At 41.4% G+C, this 19,625-nt stretch overlaps 1 protein-coding gene across 1 annotated transcript in view; it reads right to left on the reverse strand.

Moving 5' to 3' along the window:
* Window positions 1–9,520: 9,520 nt before the first annotated feature.
* Window positions 9,521–19,625, reverse strand: part of LOC150077238 (protein cereblon-like) — a 191,883-nt gene continuing 181,778 nt past the window's right edge. The window contains exon 6 of the mRNA XM_090386523.1: window positions 9,521–9,726. Within this exon, the coding sequence (XP_090242649.1) occupies window positions 9,680–9,726 (47 nt within the window). The 3' untranslated portion in view covers window positions 9,521–9,679. The remainder of the gene's footprint in view (window positions 9,727–19,625) is intronic.

Raw genomic sequence — 19,625 nt, forward strand, 5'->3', positions numbered from 1 at the left:
TTCACCTTATCCATCAATTGCTTACTTCTATTACCCTGTTGGTACTGGGTCAACTGACCTATCTTGATTCTTAATTCTTCTATCTTCTGCTGAAGTCTTCTTTCACAAGCTGGTGCTTCCTTCTGTTTTCGGTTCTTCTGCTGGTGGTTTTCTCCTTTCTTTTCCATTAATACTAGTAGCTTCTATTTTAGCGCAGTATATGGCTGTGTGGATAGCCTCCAGCCTTGCACCATTATTGTCAAGGTAATGTGGCATTATTTGCCGATTGAAGTGATCTGTTACTCTCCGCAGGATTTTATTTGGCGTCTGCTTATTATTATTACTATTATTTCTCCCTGATTGGGGGATTCCACTCCGTGATGGGTACTGCTACTTAGTACACAGGGTGGTTGTAATGTCTAGGGTTACTGTTGGTCGAGGAAATCTATGGCTATCCTACAGGTGTTCAGGATTGCGACTTTCTGGAGTTCCTTGTAGGTGTTCTCTGGGAGACCTATTGCTGCTAGCCTACTATGTAGAGTCTTTGAACCATAATTGTGGTTAACACGATTGGGATGGTCGTTACCATTTGCATATGCCACATCTCCTCGGCCTCATGTCTAAGTTTTGTATGCTTTCAAATTTTTTCCTCATGGGTTTTCTGGACAATGCGAGTGTTGGACACCACTATGTCAATCAGGCAGATAGACTTTTCCACATTGTGACCAGTTTGTTGTGCGGGATGCTCTTATCTGTTATTATGGTGTGGTTCCAGTACAGCTTGTGGGTTCGCATCTCTAGTACTGCCTGGGGTTCGTACTTGTAGTAGGGTACACTTTCTTTGGTCAACTGGTATTTCCTCACTAACTTTTGATGTATTATCCTGGCTACCTGGTCGTGTCTATGAGTGTACTCAGTCTCGTTGATCACATTGCACATTGCACCTCGCTGTGATGTGTTGGATCGTTTCTGAAGCCAGGTGGAATCGTCGATATGTGTCATCTGATATTCCGGGCTCCTTTGCAATGTAATTTCTATAGTTTCTGGTGTTGATTACCTGGTCATGGATGGCCAGCATGAATCCTTCAGTCTCGGGTAAGAGCCTTCCACTTGTGAACCATGCATTGAAAGCAATGTTATCGATGTTATCTTGGAGGAAATTGTAGTGTCTGCCATGGAGTGTTTTCTTTGCCCATCTTTCTAACTTCGTTTCTTGTACCGTCTGGGCGGGAAAGGTTTCCTCGCTTAGGTTGAGTGGAGTTTACCACTTATATATCTTCATTATGCCCTGGTGGAGTGGTGCTGTGTTGTTCTCAAAGTCACCGAGGTGTTCTCAAACCGTCACCGAGAAAGACTAATTCTATCACAAAATAAAATAAAACTATAAAAATTCATCCCATCAAGGTAACCTCATACTTTCTTCCACACGATGGAAGAGGACGCGCTTTACAAATGATAAACTGTAAAGAGCGAGGAATCTTCTTTACAATTTATGGCCCCAATGTGGACTGTATTTATGTATCCACTTTGATATTGCTCATATATTATTTCTCAATGATTGGGGGTCTCCACTCCGTGACGGGCACTGCTACCAAGTACACAGGGTAGTTTTAATGTCTGGTGTTAGTAATGGTCGACGAACTCTGTGATTGTCCTACAGATGTTCAGGATTGCGACTTTCTGGAGTTCCTTGTAGGTGTTCTCTTGGAGACCTATTGCTGCTAGGATGCTATGTAGGGTCTTTGGCACCATAACGGTGGTTAACACGATGATTGGGATGGTCGTTACTACTTGCATATGCCACATCTCCTTGACCTCAAGTCTAAGTTTCATATACTTCCAAATTTTTTCATGGGTTTTCTGGACAACGCGAGTGTTGGGCACCTCTATGTCAATCAGGTAGGTAGACTTTTCTATCTTGTCCACATTGTGTCGTGCGGGATGGTCTTATCCGTTATTATGGCGCGGTCCCAGTACAGCTTGTGGATTGGGGTCTCTAGTACTGCCTGGGGTTTGTACTTGTAGCACGGTACACTTTCTTCGATCAATTGATATTTCCTTGCTAGCTATCCTGTCTATCTGGTCGTGTCTACAAGCGTACTCAGTCTGGGTGATCACCTTGCATCCCCCTGTGATGTGTTGGATCGTTTCTGAGGCCAGGTGGCCTCGTCGAAATATGTCATCGGACACTCCAGGCTCCTTGGCGAAGTATTTTTCTATAGTTCCTGGTGTTGATAATTTGGTCTTGGATGGCGAGCATGGATCCTTCAGTCTCGGGAAGAGCATCCCGCTCGTGAGGCGTGCATTGGAAGCAGTTTTATCTATGTGATCATGATGGAGATCATGGTAGTGTTTCTCTGTCTTTCCAGCTTCGTTTGTGCATCCTGGTTGGGAGAGGACTCTTCACTTAGGTTGAGTGGGTATACTACTTGACTATCTTCCTTATGGCCTGTTGGAGTGTTGTTGTTTGTTTCTGGAAGTAATCCTTCAGTTTAGCAGTCGCTGTTTTCTGTTGCTCGATGAGGTCTATCAGGCTCCTTCATCCTTCTTTCGAACGATTGTCATCTTTCTCTCTCTCTCCATGACTGAATTCGGGTGGTGTTGGCAGCTTTCAGTCATCATTGTCCTTGTCATATCCTCCAGCTCAGTGTTAGTCCAATCTAAGACCCCCGAAGGAGTATGTTAGCACTGGGACTAAATAGGTGCTTATGGCTCTAACTGTTGGCTCAGTTCAGCTTTGCTTTCAGCAGACTTCTGGGTCTCTGATGGTATTTTTCGGTGAGGCAGGCCTTAATTTCCTTGTGCTCTAATTGCTGAGCCTGCATCATCCCTAGGTATTTGTAGGCCTTTACCTCTGCCATCGCTTCGATTTCTTTACCAGTGTGAAACTGGTAGTTTCGGTTGGCTAAATTTCTCTGGCAATCCGTGCTTCTTGCATTTGTCTAGACCAAATTCCATCCTAACATCATTTCTGAATTTTTCGGTGATCCGGAGTAGTTGCTGGAGGTGCTTCTCGGTTCCCACGTAGAGCTTGATGTCATCCATGTACAAATCAGGTTGGGTGAGGGTGTACAGGTTCTTCCTTTCTTCTTTGACGTTATATCCGTACTAGCTACTGTTTAGCATGGTAGATAGCGGGTTAAGTGCAAAACAGAACCACAATGGGCTCAGCGCATCTCCGTGAATGATTCCTCTTCTGATGGGGATTGGGCTGGTTGTGATGATCTCGACCTTAATGGTGGTACTCCATTTCGCCATTGTTGCTCCTAGGAAGTTTGTCACTATCAGTTTGACCTTGTACATCTTTAGGGTCTCTATTAGCCAGCAATGAGGTACAGAGTTGATGGTCTTGCGGTAATCGATGTAGGCTGTGTACATTTTGAAGCATTTTGCAATGCTTCTTGTAGGCTTGCTCCATAACCAAGGCATCTATGGTTAATTGCACTCCCATATGGTGAGTATGGGCTTGGCACACCTAGGGTCCTGAGCTGGATATCATCATTCTTCTGTTTCTTGGTGATTCCTTCTACTTTTGATTCTCTCTCTCTCTCTCTCTCTCTCTCAGGGTAACCCGGGGAATTTTTTTTGGCTGGTGCAGCATAAGCCCCAGGCTTCCTTGCACTATGTAGCTAATAATAATAATTGCTCCTTGCATCCTTTGCTAAGCCGCTTGCATCCTTTCTGCTGTTTGGCCATTATGTTTTGGCTCTCCAAGTGGTCTGATATCTTCTTGGTTATGTAGCCGGTCAGGATCTTGTACATAGTTGGGAGGCAGATGATGGGCTTATATTTTGCCGGGTTTCTTGTATCTTCGTCTTTAGGCTTGAGATATGTGATTTCTTGAGTTAGAAACTTCGAGATTATCTCTGGATGCCTTATCATTTATTATAATTAGGTCACCCGAATAATTAAATTCATCTGCCATGCTGTGTCTTATGTCTATTAATTGTGTGTGTTCTATGGCCGATTTGTCTGTTTGCTGGACGAAAAATACCAGTTTTTTGGGTAAAATCTTGCTATCTACGCCCGAGACCGACTAACTCAGCCACGGTGTGAAAAAAAAGCCCATTAGAGTTCACGTCATCAACAGGATTCGAACCCAGGCCATTTGCACCCGGTGTGGGGAGGATGGTGACGATACCACTGTTACTGCGCAGACTGGTGCCTTATCATTTGGGTGAACTGCTCTGCCAGGTGCTTGTGTGTGCAAGTGAGCTTCTTGTACCAGTAGTTGTGGACGTTATCTATTCCTGAAGTTCGCCAGTTGTGAGAGTTCTTGATTGTCTGTTTTACTTCTTTTTCCCGAATCTCCCACTCTCATTTCTTGATTTTGGTTTTCTTGCGTTCTAGGTCTATCCAGGTCGGTGGGCTGTTATGTCTTACTTCCTAGCTTCACATCTTTTTCCCAGAACTCATCAATCGTCTTCTCCTCGGATGGTCCGTTCCCTTCTTTCCCGCCTTCTCCAAGATTACTGTAGAAGCCGCTTTGGTCCTCATCGAAGATTTGGTTGTTTTATTTTCCTCTGGGAGCTCTCTTTGTATCAGCATAGTCTCTTGCTAAGTGCAAGGAAGTTCTGGTTCAGTGTCCAAGTACTCTCCTATTCTCTGATTTTTTGTCTGTTTGCTGTGGATGGATGCTCTCTCAAGGATGCTCTTCACTTTTCCAATTAATTTCTTATTCCTATTGCGCCGTTAGTATTGGATCAACTGGCCTATCTTGACTCTTAATTCTTCTATCTTCTGCTGAAGTTTTCTTTCCCAAGCTGGCGGTCTACATTTATCTTTCCTTCTGTTTTCAGTTCTTCTGATGCTGGTCTCTCATTTCTCTTCCATTAATCCTAGAGGCTACTATGGCAGCAGAATATACGGTGGTGTGGATGGCCTCCAGTGTTGCATCATTATTGTCACGGTAATGCAGTATTATTTGCTGAATTGAGGTGGTCTGTGACTCTCCAAAAAGTTCTATTCAGCCTCTGCTTCGGTATCATGTGAGTCTTTGTGGGGTCCGTTCCTTAAAATTCTGTTAGAGCCTTCTTCCAATCGTCCTGTATTCTGGATATCATCACCTTCTCTTTCCACTTCAGCTGCTGTGGGTTGTATTTCTTCTTGTTCTTCCTCCTCTGGTTCAGTGGGGTTTCAGTGCGTTGAGGGTCAAATGGTACCTGGGGTTTCTCCCATCACCGTGAGTTTTCACTGTCGTGTGATGTAGCACACTGTAAATGCCAGAGATTTAAGTGTATGGATATCGTACAGTGTAGTGGATTGTTGTGTACAATTGTTCGTCTGGTAATTTAGCCACTGAGCCCCTAATTGGACCCAACATTGCTCACACTTCGATCCCTTGGAGGCAGACCAGGTACACCAGCACATAATTTGAACTCTGGCAGGCCTTGCCACCTAATTTCCTGGGATTTCAATGACAATGGCCTAAAAAAAAAAAAAATAAAATAAATAAATAAATAAATAAATAAATAATGACTCTGTAAGGGTTATACACAGAAAGGTGTATCATAGATGACTTTCATCAACCAGTGAAATACCACCACTTTGCTTATTGGAGGCTTGAAGTGGTGAAACCCATGTTTAGTCTCTAGAGCAAAGTTTCCAGCATCCCCCTCCCCCCCACACTTCTCCTTCAACCCATGCATGGTACTAAGTACTATAGGTTTTGATACCTTTCATGTTTGGGGTTTTCATAAAAAAAAAAAAAAAGGCCAAAAAATTGGGCAGACTTTAGAGTTTTAGTACTTTTTTAAGTTTTGACTGTGTGGGGCCTAGGCTGTGAGAAGTATACAGGGTGGGTGGGGACTAAAGACTGGGGGGTAGAATTTGGAAGGGGTCGTTAAAGAGATTGACCCCTGCAATTAACAGTGGGACAGATCCATGTCCCACCAGAAGGAAGAATGGGGAGGCAAGGGGGAACTGCGACTGTCCCCCCCCAGGAAGTGGTAAAGAATGCACCGTGGAAGGGAGCACTGGCGTAGGTTACCAAAAGACCTTTGGTGTCATTCCAGCTGGTAAAGTGCAAATTAGTGATTGTCGATTTCAGGTTTGTCTGGAGGGGGTCAAGAATTGTCCTCCTTACAGTTCTGTTATTAAATGTTCTGTTTTACCAATGGGCATCTTGGTTCGGTGGATATATCTTTCGCTATTGTGGATCATCTTGTTCGTCTGCCTTTGTTCTGCCAGTAGGGTTCTTCCTCTTGCGAAGATATCCTTTGCAAAGCAAGAGAAGGCACTGTATTCATCTTGCGTGTCTAGCAGGTGAGATTCTTCATCCTTTGGAATATTTCTGATCTTCGTAATGAAGATACAACAAAGGTCCTCATATAGCTGGCAGTCGTAGACAAGGTGATGCCAGGTTCGGTGGGTTATGTTCTTCCTCCTCTGGTTCCATATTCTTTATCTTTTGCAGTTGATCGCTCACGTACTGCTTGATTTTTTTCAAGATTGCAGGAGCTATCAGGGTCTTTGTGATGATGGTCCTTCTCTGGTCTGCTGTCCGCTAACCTGAATATCTGGGAATCGTTCCAGCCACTTGGTATGTAGTCTCGCCCTGTAAGCTGTCATATTGCTCTCCAGCTTCATTATTTCATAGTATGCTTGCATGATGTACGTATTCATTTCGATGCTCTACTTCATGGGTTGGCATTTTCTTTCATTGTGGTTGCCAGCATAGTTGCGCAGGAAGCACTTCCAGTTGATGGGGCTGGGTGGTCTTGCCCTTCTCTTGTGGTAGTCATAGGGGGAACAGAGCCACTTGCTTCACTGTCTTCCTCAGGAGACTGTCTGATTTTTCGAACTGACCCTTCTGCCTAAGGCCTGAACATGACTTTATCCTGCATCACACCTGATGTAGTATGATTAATATTTCTCTGCGACATCATCCCTCTATGGAGTTGGACCTGTTTAGCTTCGGCTTATGTCTAGTTGAAGTTCTTGGGAGTGACACCAGATGACACCATAATCTGCCTCAGCAGCCTATCCAACCTCGGAACAACTTTCAAGATGTTTATTTATTTATTAATTTTTATTACTATTAATTTAGCATTAGTAGAGGCATATGACGCAAGAAAGCAAGCTTATGCAGAATCACCCAAAAAAAAAAAAAAATGCTCCCATTTCACCTCTCCGTTCGTTACAAATAACTGTCCAGCTCAGCCTTTAATTTATTAAGAGATGGAACCACAACAAGAGATTGAATTCTGTTCCACCAACCAAGTACCTGCTGACTAAAGGCAAATTTCCGCACATCTATCCTACATTTATCTTTCCTCAATTTGAATTTATGCCCTCTCAGGTGATTATTCTGAGCAAGAGGAGGAATCCCATCGGTATTGAGCATGCTCAAACCATTCAAGGCTTTATACATCTCTATAAAGAGATCATCTTGCCGGTGTCTAGTCTCAAGACACTGTAATTTGCAAAACTTAGGCCTTTCTTCGCAAGAGCAACGGTTTGTTCAATTCACTAATCTTGTTGCCCTTCTCTGTACTCGTTCCAGCAGCTCTACATCCTTCTTGAAATGAGGCCTCCAGACCTGTATACAGTACTCACGGTGTGGCGTGACCATTGCCATATACAAAGGAATAATCACCTCCTTATCCCTGCTAGAAAAATTCCTGTATATCATTGACAAGACACCATTAGCTACTCTTGCAGACAAGTCTCCACTGCTCAGAAAACTTCATATTTGTCTGAACAATTACCCCCAGGTCCTTTTCATTCTCTACCATTGTCAGTGTAGTACCATAGAGTTGATATGTTGCTCTGGGGTTACTGTTTCCTATATGTAGTACTTTACATTTGTCAATGTTAAACTTCATTTGCCACCTCTCAGCCCATCTGCTGAACCTTTCCAGATCCTGTTTCAGCAGCATAGTATCAGTAGTGTCCTTAACAACCCTGCCAAATTTGTATCGTCTGCAAACTTGGACATTAAGCTTGATATACCATCAACATCATTTATAAATACAGATAACAATAATGGACCCAACACTGAACCGAAGGACTCCACTATAACATTATTCCACGATGAGCAGTGTCCATTAATTACCACTCTCTGTCTACTCCCCCTCAACCATACCTTTATCCATAGCAGTAATTTGCCTCCAACGCCACACTGCTCCAATTTGTGCAGCAGTCTTCCATGTGCAACAGTATCAAAAGCCTTTCTAAGATCCAAATATATAATATCAAAGTTATTCCCTGCATCCAGTTCTTTTGTGACTTGGGAAAGTCTTAAGGGAAAGTCTTGTGTGACCAAATTGGTCAGGCAAGACTTCCCCTTAACAAAACCGTGCTGTGTCCGAGTTATGACTGAAGTCTTGTCTACATGATCCTGCAGTTTGGTTTTTGGTTTTTTTTTTTTTAGGAGCATTAGCAACTAAGGCTATATTGCTCCGTGATATGCAGTGGTCATTCCCTGACCTTTCCGCATCCTCCGTATTTGGTGGTGACGGGCTCGAACCCCGGTCTAATCAAGAAGCGACTGCTGCTCCTTCCCACCTGGCTACGGAGGCGCCCGATCCTGCAGTGCCTCTTTAACCAGTGCCTCGATTAATTTTCCTGGAACAGAAGTTAAACTCACAGGTCTATAATTACTTGTGTCAGCCTTTTATCCTACTTTGTGAATTGGGGTCACATTTGCACATCTCAAGTCTTCCCCTGAGTCCAAAGAAGCTCTCATAATTATGACTAAGTGTTTGCTTACTTCCTTTGCTGCTTCCTTTAATATAACTGGATAGATCCCACCACCCTGGGTGCCTTTTTTATGTTTATCCTTCACTTTCCTCTCAGTTATTACAAAATCATCTATTTATTTATTATATTTATATAAATAAATTTATTATTTAAAATTTATTTATTATTATTCTAATTTATTACTATTATTATACCGGTCTCCCATTGTGATGGAGCCGCTTTTGCTTCCGCCAACGCGAGACTCAAACCTGGGTCTATCAGGCAGGTAGTCCTTTGTCATAACCACTGGGCCATCACGCTCCTATTATTATTATTGTTGTTAGCCAAATAGTGCAAGTCAGGCTGAGGCTTATGCTGCACCAGCCAAAAAAAATTCTGAAATTGCCCTGAGAGAGAGAGAGAGAGAGAGAGAGAGAGAGAGAGAGAGAGAGAGAGAGAGAGAGAGAGAGAGAGAGAGAAAAGAATGAAGATATCCAGCTCAAGACCCTGGGTGTGTTAAGTCCATACTCACCAGATGTGAGCCCCCTCGGGTTAAGTTTTGTAACAGATTGGCACGGCTATTCTTTTCTTGAAAGGGAGCGCTTTAATATTTACAGCATGTGTTTAGAAGTAAATGGTGCAATATTTGAAAATAAGCTGTCATTTATCATACAAACATAAACAAAACTGAAAGAAACATTATTTGTCAAGTTACTACATTTTACCTATGGTGCATGACTTTTGGAGCACTCTCTACACACACAACCTATATGCTGTATTTCATGCATCTAGTTCACGATTTTGTTGTTCTTTAAAGAATAACAAATCTGATATAGCAAAATGTGATTATTTGGCATAAATTACAATTCCAACATTAATAAACTGCAGAATTGAGATTGGGCAAATGATGAGCAATTACACAGCTATTAGGAAATTATATAAATACAAAATCAAATAAGTGTTTATGATAAAATGCACAAGGGGAATTGAAGAATAGATTTTTCTTTTTTCAGATTTGCTACCTACTTCCAAATGCACGTGGACCAATGATTAACGAATCTGCATCTGAAATAAATATTGCGCTATTTTAATAATAATTTTAAGAACAGGAAAATTCAAAAAGAGATATTTTTCTTGTCATTGAAATAAGAAAGCTATTGAAAAGCAAAACTTGATGTTCATACTACACCTATTCTATATTTTGTTAGATTTCACAATTATATTTATTTAATGTAATAATATTTCTCGGCGCTGCATGGGACAAAGAAGCAATGGCCTCGGAGACAAAGCATTGAATAAGGATGGCAACTGCTTTAAGTACCTTTGCAGTAAATTTCCCGGTTTATCTGAAGCAAAAATTAAGGAGGGTATCTTCATTGGTCCCCAGATTAGAAAATTGGTTTTAGACGGTCAGTTTGAAACTACTATGACTGATGTTGAAAGGGTAGCCCAGATTCCTTTTAAAAGTGTAATGGAAAACTTTATAGGAAATCATAAATCACAGGATTATGAGAAAATTGTTCAAAATATGCTCAAAAAGCTTTGCAATTTAGGTTGCAATATGAGTATCAAAATTCACATTTTGCATGCCCAAAGAGCAAGATGAACAAATGAGCAAAGAACAAGGGGAGAGATTCCATCAGGACATAAAGCAAATGGAGCAGAGGTACCGCCGTAGCCTAGTGGTCAGGCGCGCGGGTGCATAAGTACACGTGCCTTGAGTGACCAGGGTTCAAGCCCGTGACTGCTGAATACGGTGCTATTTCTTGTATTCTGGCTATCTTGTGAACTCCTCAGACCGTTTGGTTGTCCCGGAGTATAAAGAGAAAATTTATTTATTTATTTACTAGGGAAGGTGGAATACAAGCATGATCGCCGACTATTTTTTTATTTTTTTTTTTTTTAATGTAAACCCCAAACACGAGAGGTATTAGAACTTACTTAGTAATGTGCTTGGGTTGGAGGTTGAGAAGCCGAAAGCATATATTTGTTGACATTGGATTTAAACTTCTGTAGACTGTAATTTTCAGGAAATATGTATGAAGGAAGGTTGTTCCAGAAAATGGCAGTTGAATGAATAAATGAGGAAGATGAAAAGTTGGTTCTGTGAGTTTGGAGTTGGACAGTAAATGTATGTTGGCTGGTGGCGGCACATGTTCGGACTGTTTTTAAAGAGAGGGCGGGAATTATAGAAGCCAATTCAGAAGAACAGTGCCCATGGAAATATCTGTAGAAGAGGCATGCAGCAGAAACAGTACGTCTATGACACACCGAGTGGAGAGACTGTTAGAGATGAATCATTAATTAACCTAACTGCCCTCTTCTGAACGGAATCAAGAAGTCTGAGAGAGGTTTTGGAAGCACCACCCCCAGATGTGGGAACAATATTCCACAGTATGGCGGATTTGCGATTTGTACACAGTGAACAGCTGTTTGGAAGAAAAGTAACGCCAAGAGTGAAAGAAAAAACCAAGTTTTTTAGATGCAGAGGAAGCAATATCTGTAATGTATTTGTGCTAAGAGAGATTAGAAGTCAGGGTAATCCCCAAAAGAGATATATCATTTTGCCTAGAAATCAGAGTGTCACCAAAGATAAGCATAAGAGCAGAAGAATCCTTTTTGCGAGATATAAGACAAAACCGAGATTTGGAAGGATTGAAATCAACTAAGTTGTCTTTGCCCCACTGGAGATCGGCATTTAAGGAATTGGTAGCAGATTTTCGAGAAGTTGAAGCTCATTGAGCAGGGCAAGGTTTCTCAAAATGGAAAGTGGGATGCAATGTGCTATCATCGGCAAAACTATGGATAGGATTTCCAGTCGATGGAAGAAGGTCATTAATATACAAGAGGAAAAGAGTGGGGGGAAAGAAGTGAACTTTGGGGGACACCGGCATTAGTGGAGAAGTTGGAAGACAGAGAGGCATCTACCATCACCCTCAGTGAGCAATCAGAGAGAAAACTGGATAACCAATTACAAAAAACAGTTGGCAAACCATAAGATGGAAGCTTGTTTAGAGACCTTTATGCCAACACGATCGAAAGCCTTTGATATGTCAAGAGAAACTGCTTGTGTTTCACCAAACTTTTACATTGAATTAGTCCATAAATGGGTAACATAAGCCAGAATATCACCAGTAGATCGACACTGACGGAATCAATACTGCCAATTGTTGATCAGATGGAAGGTTTCTAGGTAGTTTAAAAGTTGCCGGTTAATTGATTTCTCCATTACTTTAGAAAGAGTAGAAGTAATTGCAATGGGACGATAATTGGATCGGAGGGATTTGTCAACCTTTTTAGGAAACTGGTTGGATATGAGCAAATTTCCAGGCAGAAGGAAATACACCTTTGGAATAAGAAAGTGAAAAAAAAAAAAAAAAAAGCCGGCAAAGAACAGGAGTAAGTTCAGGAGCACAGGTTTTGAGAACAAGTGGAGAAATACCATCGGGACCTGGAGCTTTCTTGGCATCAAGATTCGTCAAAATCCTTCTGACATCCTTTTGACGGACGCCAACAGGAGGCATTGAATGGAAGGAGTTGGGAATGGTGGGAGGTGTTTTACCAAGATCATTAATACAGGAGTTGGAGGGAAAATGGGATGCTAGCAAGTCAGCTTTATCCTTGGTGGAAGTGACAAGAGACCCATCTGGTTTGGACAGAGGTGGGAGCAGAAATGGTTCAAGTTGCTGCCAATAGCTTTGGCAAGAGACCAGAATACTCGGCTAACATTAGAACAAGAAGCTAGTTTTCTACTCGTAGCTTGTTGAAACTCCAGTTTGGACTGATTAATAACTGCTTTACAATTGTTGTGAGCTTCGGTGTAGGCAGAAAATGAAACTGAAGAATTAGAAATTCTTCTCTTTAACAGCCATAGCACATTTATTGGGAAACCAATGTTTAGATAAAGGACGAGATTTTAAAGTGGAGTGTGGGATAAAGAATTCCATTCCTGCAAGAATAATTTCACTGACACGATCTGAGCAAACATTGACTTCTGAAGTTCTGAAACAGTGATCCGACAGATGAAAAGAAATCTCGCAGATCATCCCATTTTGCATTCTTGTAATGCCAAACAATATGAGGTTGGGAATAGCAACGAGATAAAGGCTCCATTGGAGAAGAGAGAATCGCCAAGTTGTGATCTGATGTGCCTAAAGGACCTTTCACTTTGACTGTGTACTTAGAAGGGTTGTTTGTGAGAAAAAGATCAAGCACGTTGGCTGTATGGTTAGGATCGTCCGGTATTCTTGTAGGTAAATGAACAATCTGTGCAAGGTCATTAGTAATTGCAAAAGCCTCAGCATCTCGACCAGCTGGGTAAGTGTGGCTAGAAAACAGAAGCCAGCTGGAGTTGTGAACATTAAAATCACCAAGGAAAATTACCTCACTGTTAGGAAAGTTGGACTGGAGAAAGTCAATTTGCAAAGAGAGGAAGTCAAAGAGCTCCAAGTGATTGGTGGAGCTGGGAGAACGGTAGAGAGAACAGATGAATTTGACACAATGAGGTAGAGAGATTTTAAGCCAGAGAAGATCGAAAAGAGGAGATGCCAAATTACCATGTCTCTCACAGTGAATATTGGAACAGACATATGTACAAGGAGCACCTTTGAGACGAAAGGAATCGTACAGCGAATAATTTGAGCAACTGAGATGAGCAGTAGTTGAATCAACTGATAACTGAGATTCTGTCAGAAAAAGTAAATGGGGTTTGGCAGATTGCAAGTGGAAATGAATATTGTTGAGATCACAATTCAGTATATTTGTGAAATGAATTAGTAAGTGTTTTGGGAAGTTTAGATCTTTTCGCAGATAAGTTTACTGTATTAGTTTGACCATTCACGGTGTATTCAATAGTAAGAAAAGAGTGGGAAATGCTGTATGAAGTAATGAAATTTTTGGATATCGCGTACACGTGGTAAGAATATACCCAGATCCTTGACATAATGTGGCCTCGACAATGCCCCCCGCATACACACTACTCGGACTCCCTCCAGTCACTATCTGGCAAGTAGAGGTAGCAAGATTATACACTAGCTGATCCAGAAGCCTCGTAGAGAGTTACCAATAGGTTCGGTCCGGTGTACTAACTAGCGGCTGGCCTGCGAACACCGTTTTAGAGCTGTACCCTCGAAATGTAAGGAAGATTGGATCTCGCCACGATGTTCATCATAACCTCAAAAGTCATTAATCATACTGCATGATGGGAGAGATGGGGAAGGGTTGACCGGAACTTGGCTCTGGCGACTAAACATGGGTTTTCCCATCTTCAAGCCTCCACAAAGCAAAGTGGTGGTATTGCACCGGTTGATGAGTCATCTACCACCTAGTTCTGCCTGGTAACACAGAGCGGTGGCATTCCTCCATGTGGTGTGGGTGCCACACTTCAACCTCTTCTTACGTTGGTTCACACCTGGGTGGTCACCCACCATGTGCTTGAGCACGGAGGTTATACCCACGATTACTAACAGTCGCACCATCGTGAAGGAGCAACCAGAGGATTTGGCTGTAGCAGACCATCTGAACATCGCTGAAGTTGGGTCCACTTGAACTGAGTATCACCCGAATATCAGTTCCATCAGCATTTTGACTCGCAGGTAGCAAGTACAGCTGTCTGGCCTATCTGAGAGAATATCTGTGACAACCTCAAGGACCACTACTGGTGTTTAAATAGAGAAAAACCTGGCACTGTACATAAAAGAAAAACGATTATGCATTCTTTTCAAACAAAGAGACGAAAGTCTGATTAATGGAAGTTTCAGAATTTTGATTAATACTTGTTAGTATTTACATATTTTTTGATATATGAAAATGTAATCCTATCAATATGTCATTACTAAATACAATAAAGTTATATACTTTTGTAAAAAACAATAATTTAATAAATAAAAAAGTGTGATGTATCTGGATGCGATAGAAAAAAATCTAAGTCATATTTGAAATGACAGCAACATATTTTGGCAGAAGGACCTAATGAAATTCAAACCCCAGTGATCAAACTTAAATTTTTAAACTACTGTAATTTATCAATGTATGGACAAGATGCAGTAAATAGCAGTATGATTCAGTGCATTGGTTTTATATCAATTTACAAGAAATCAACATTCCTGAGAAGCTTTGGAGCCGTATTGCTAAAACTGTTTTTAGATAATTCGGAGTTTAAAAATGGATTCTTGAGCCGTTTGGTTGAACAACTGTTTGGGTGAACAAAAAAAATTAACTTCACAAAAGAGCAGTTTGGTTAACAAGTTTAGCAGATTCTCTGAATCAATATTTGCAAAAGGATATGCTTTTTAACTTGGTGACATCACTGTCACCAGGTTAAAAAGATTATTCATGCATTAAGAATTTGCAGATAAAGAAAACACTAGGTGACAGTGATCACAGTGCACTGATGTGGGATTTACTTAAAGATGTAACAACCATCAAGGGTAAAGGGAAGGGTTTTTGTTTTTATAAAGGTGACTACAGTGGTCTCAGACAGTTTTTAAATTCTATACAGTGGGATCAGCTGATGATGTTAAAAACAGAGAATTCTAAATGGGAAGCTTTCAAGGATTCAACTTGGAAGCTACTAGGCTTTTCATACCAACTAAGAAATTCTGTTAAAGATTTAGACCTAAATGGATGTCAGATGAACTAATAAGGTTTGTAGCAGAAAAGAAAAATGTGTGGGATGCATATAAATTATCAGGTGATACAGAAGCCTATGGCAGATATAAGCTAGTCTACAATCAAATCACAAAAGAGGTTAGGCAAGCGAGGGTTGATTACAAGAAATCCTTGGCAAAGGGATGCAAAGAAAAACAGCGAAGACTTTTTACTTATGTAAACTCTAGAAGGAAGGGGATAAATCAGATTTTGTCCACTTGATGTTGATGGTTCGATGTTGATGATCTTGCTCAGATAGTTGACAAACTGAATGAGTATTTTACATCTACATTCGTATGAGGAATTCTGTAAGGACGAGGAGGACAGAAGTTTGATGGAATCTATCCAGTTGCAGAGACAAGGAGGTGGTTATCCCCATGTATAACGCAATGGTCAGGCCACACCTTGAGTACTGCCTAGATGTGTGGAGGCATCATTTCAGGAACAATGTAGAGTTGCTAGAATGAGTACAGAGAAGGGAAACAAGATGTGCTTACAAAGAAAAAATCTTGAGTTCTGCAAGTTGCCATGTCTGGAGACTAGGCACCTGTAATGTGAACTGATTGAGATGTATAAGGCCTTGGATGGTTTAAGCAGGCTCAATGCTGATGGGATACTTCCGCTTGCTCAAATTAAGAACATGAGGGGACATAGATTCAAATTAAGGAAAGAGAGTTGTACAAGATATGTGCAGAAATTTGCCTTTAGCCAGTGGGTTATTGCTGGAACAGACTTCCATCTGTCGTTGTGGAAGTTGATAGCTTAATTAAATTTAAGGTTGAACTAGACAAACATTTTAAATTCTATATGGTGGAACCAACTGATGATGTTACCAACAGCAAATTCAAAATAGGAAGCATTCAAAGAATTAATCTTGAGAGCTACTAGGCTTTACATACCAACTAAGAAATATTGTTCAAGGTTTAGGCCTAAATGGATGTCAGATGAACTAATGAGACATGTAGCAGAGAAGAAAAATGCATGGGATACATATAAATTAAGGGGTGACATGGAAGCCTATGATAGATATAAGCTGGTCTGTAAACAAGTCCCAAAGGAGATTAGGCAGGCAAAGGGATTATGAAAAATATTTGGAAAAGGATGGAAAGGAAAACAGCAAAGAGTTCTTTACTTATGTAAACTCTAGAAGGAAGGGGATGAATCAGATTGGTCCACTGGATATTGATGGTTCAAATGTTGAGGATCCTGCTCAGGTGGCTAACAAACTAAATGAGTACTTTGCATCTACATTCACACATGAGGAGTTATTCATCGTGGGGAATGCTAGAGGTGAATTAAACTCTGGCAGTTTAGATGATTTTGTAATAACTGAGAGCAAAGTGGAGGAGAAATTGTTGAAGATACACATAAAAAAGGCAGTCAGGGAGGATGGGTTCTATCCAGTTATATTAAACGAGGCAGCAAAGAAAGTAAGCAAACCTTTAGGCATAATTATGAGAACTTCCTTGGACTCAGGGGAGGTACCCATGGACTGGAGATGTGCAAATGTGAGCCCCAATTCATAAAAGAGGATCAAAGGGCGACACAAATAATTATAGACTTGTTAGTTTGACTTCTGTTCCAGGAAAATTAATGGAGGCACTGGTTAAAGAAGCACTAAAGGATCATCTAGACAAGACTTCAGTTATAGCTCAGACACAGCATGGTTTTGTTGCCAACTGGGCTAGTCAGGTGGGTAAAGTGTCAGCCTGGCAACCCAAAGGTTGTGGGTTCGAATCCCGCCTCGGGCTTGGATCAGAGTAAAATGCAAAATCTTTGGGAGTTTCTTTGAGTGGGAGAAGACAAAGAGTGTTAATCGATGAACACTGCTCTTCGTGGACTAATGATATTAGTGGAGTCCGCCAGGGTTCAGTGTTAGGTCCATTGTTGTTTTCTGTATTCATCAATGATATTGATGATGGTGTATCAGGCTTAATGTCCAAGTTTGCAGATGATACGAAGGTTGGCAGGGTTGTTAAGGATGCTAATGACAGTACGCTGCTGCTACAGGATCTAGAAAAGTTGAGCGGATGGGCTGAGAGGTGGCAAATTAAGTTTAGCATTGACAAATATAAAGTACTACATATGGGAAGCAGTAATCCCCCTCTGGAATCCCCCTCCCCCCATACTTCTCCTTCAACCCATGCACGCTACTAAGTACTATAGGTTTTGATACCTTTCATGTTTGGGGATTTCATAAAAAAAAATATCCCAGAGTAATGTATCAACTCTGTGGTACTACACTGACAAGGTATGTTCGTGTCAGACGGCACCTGGGATTTCTCCCATCTCCGCGTGTATTTCGCTGTATCGAGGACAGTACACTGTCAAGCCAGAGACTTGAAAGTGTGTGGGTCGTGTCTGTGCAGTGTGATATGTTGTGCCCATTGTTTATCCGGCTTATTGGCCGCCAGGCCCCTAGTGGGGCCTGACGTTGCCCATACCCTGCCACGTGGAGGCTAGCCGGGTGTATCCAGTATCAAAACAATTTGCTCTGGCAGGTCCTGCCACCTAGTTTCCTGGGATTTCAGTGGCTAGGGCCTATTTAAAAAAAAAATAATAAATAAATAAAATAAAATAAAATAAAATAAAAGTTTATGCATTTGACATTAATGCTTAATGGGATTGCTGTTAGGAAATCGCTGGTTAGGGTTGAACACTAAAGAGATGTGTTAAAGGCCAAATAGGTCGGGCAAAATTTTGATGTTATTAAATTTAGACATGTAATGCTAGATAAAAGCTGATAGTGTTAGATATCTTAGAGATTTGCACAAAACCGGTAGAATTTAGACGTTGGTTATAATTTGGCGGCATTGTTAAGGGGTGTACTCGGTCGATTTAGTGAGAGAGAGGGGGGGAGATTGAAGACTGGGGAGGAAACAGATAGAAGAATAGGGACGGATAGAGTAGGCATCCCCAAAGAGGTCAGTGGAGATGAGCCCCACCAGGCGAAATATGGGGGGTAGGCAGGGAGGAGAGGAGACAGAGATCCGTCTCCTCCATTCCCTGCCTGGGGATGGGGTTTTAAAGGGAACCAGGTTAGAGTACCCAGTTCGGATCGCCAATGGCGTGTTGGCAGCAAAGCTGCAGAATGTCTTTGTCGGTGTCTTGTCCAAGGAGTGTCGAATCCGGTATGAAGGTCCAGCTGCCCATCCCGCTCTGGGGGTGGGATATGTTAGCTGGCAGTGGGGAACCTACCAGGTGAAGGGGGGGGAGATGCACACATTTACTTCATTCGTAATGTGCATTCTCACTCTACTTGCATTCTTTATTTTTTATTTATTTATTATTATTTTTTTTTTATACTTTTTTCTTATTTTATAATTTTTTTTTATTTTTTTTATTTTTTATTTTATTATTATTATTTTTTTTATACTTTTTTCTTATGTTATAATTTTTTTTTTTTTTTTTTTTTATTTCACTCAACTCATTCATCTTTTTCTCACACACCAGGATACAAAGGTTGGCAGGGTTATTAAGGACACCACTGACGCTATGCTGCTGTGGGCTGAGAGGTGACAAATGAAGTTTAACATTGACAAATGTAAAGTACTACATATAGGAAACAGTAACCCAGATCAACGTATCAACTCTGTGGTACTACACTGACAGTGGTAGAGAATGAAAAGGACCTGGGGTAATTGTGCAGCCAGATATGAAGTTTTCTGAGCAGTGCAGACGGTTTGCAAAAGTAGCTCATGGTGCCTTGTCAATGATATACAGGAATTTTTCTAGCAGGGATAAGGAGATGATTATCCTCTTGTATAAGGCAATGGTATAAGGTTATAAATGTATTGGGATACAAGTTTAGGGTTTTAATTTTGTACTGAAATTGAAATTTTATTGAAATTAAATCGAAATTATGACTGAGACCAGAGCAGCAAAGCAAAAGGCTCCAGCTAATGGGAGTGCTGTGGCTCAGGGGAGAACTGAGGGGGGCAGTTGCCCTCTGAATCACAGCCTTTTAAAATGCACTATTTGCTTGATGTTTGTGGAGCAGTCAGGTACGGGACATGATACTGCCATAGGGGATGTCTTTGTATGTGCGCGATGCAAGAAGTGTAAGGAAATCAGGCGACAACTCAGCGTTGTTATGGGCCTATATGAGAGAGCTTGAAAGACAGCGTGGATTCCCTTGAAGGATTAAAAGTGAAGGCCCATCAAGCTCTCAGCTGCCCACACCAATGCCAGAGCTTGCACGTGGGCATCATGCAACACAGCGGCAACCCCCAAGACAGAATGCGCTGGTCCCAAAGGAACTAGTAGTTGTTGGTGACTCTATTGTCAGGGAAACAGGAAACATGCTTTGTAAAAAG

This window comes from Mastigoproctus giganteus, chromosome 12 (assembly GCF_048544385.1).
Source record: "Mastigoproctus giganteus isolate SK-2022 chromosome 12, ASM4854438v1, whole genome shotgun sequence".
Lineage (NCBI taxonomy): Eukaryota > Metazoa > Arthropoda > Arachnida > Uropygi > Thelyphonidae > Mastigoproctus > Mastigoproctus giganteus.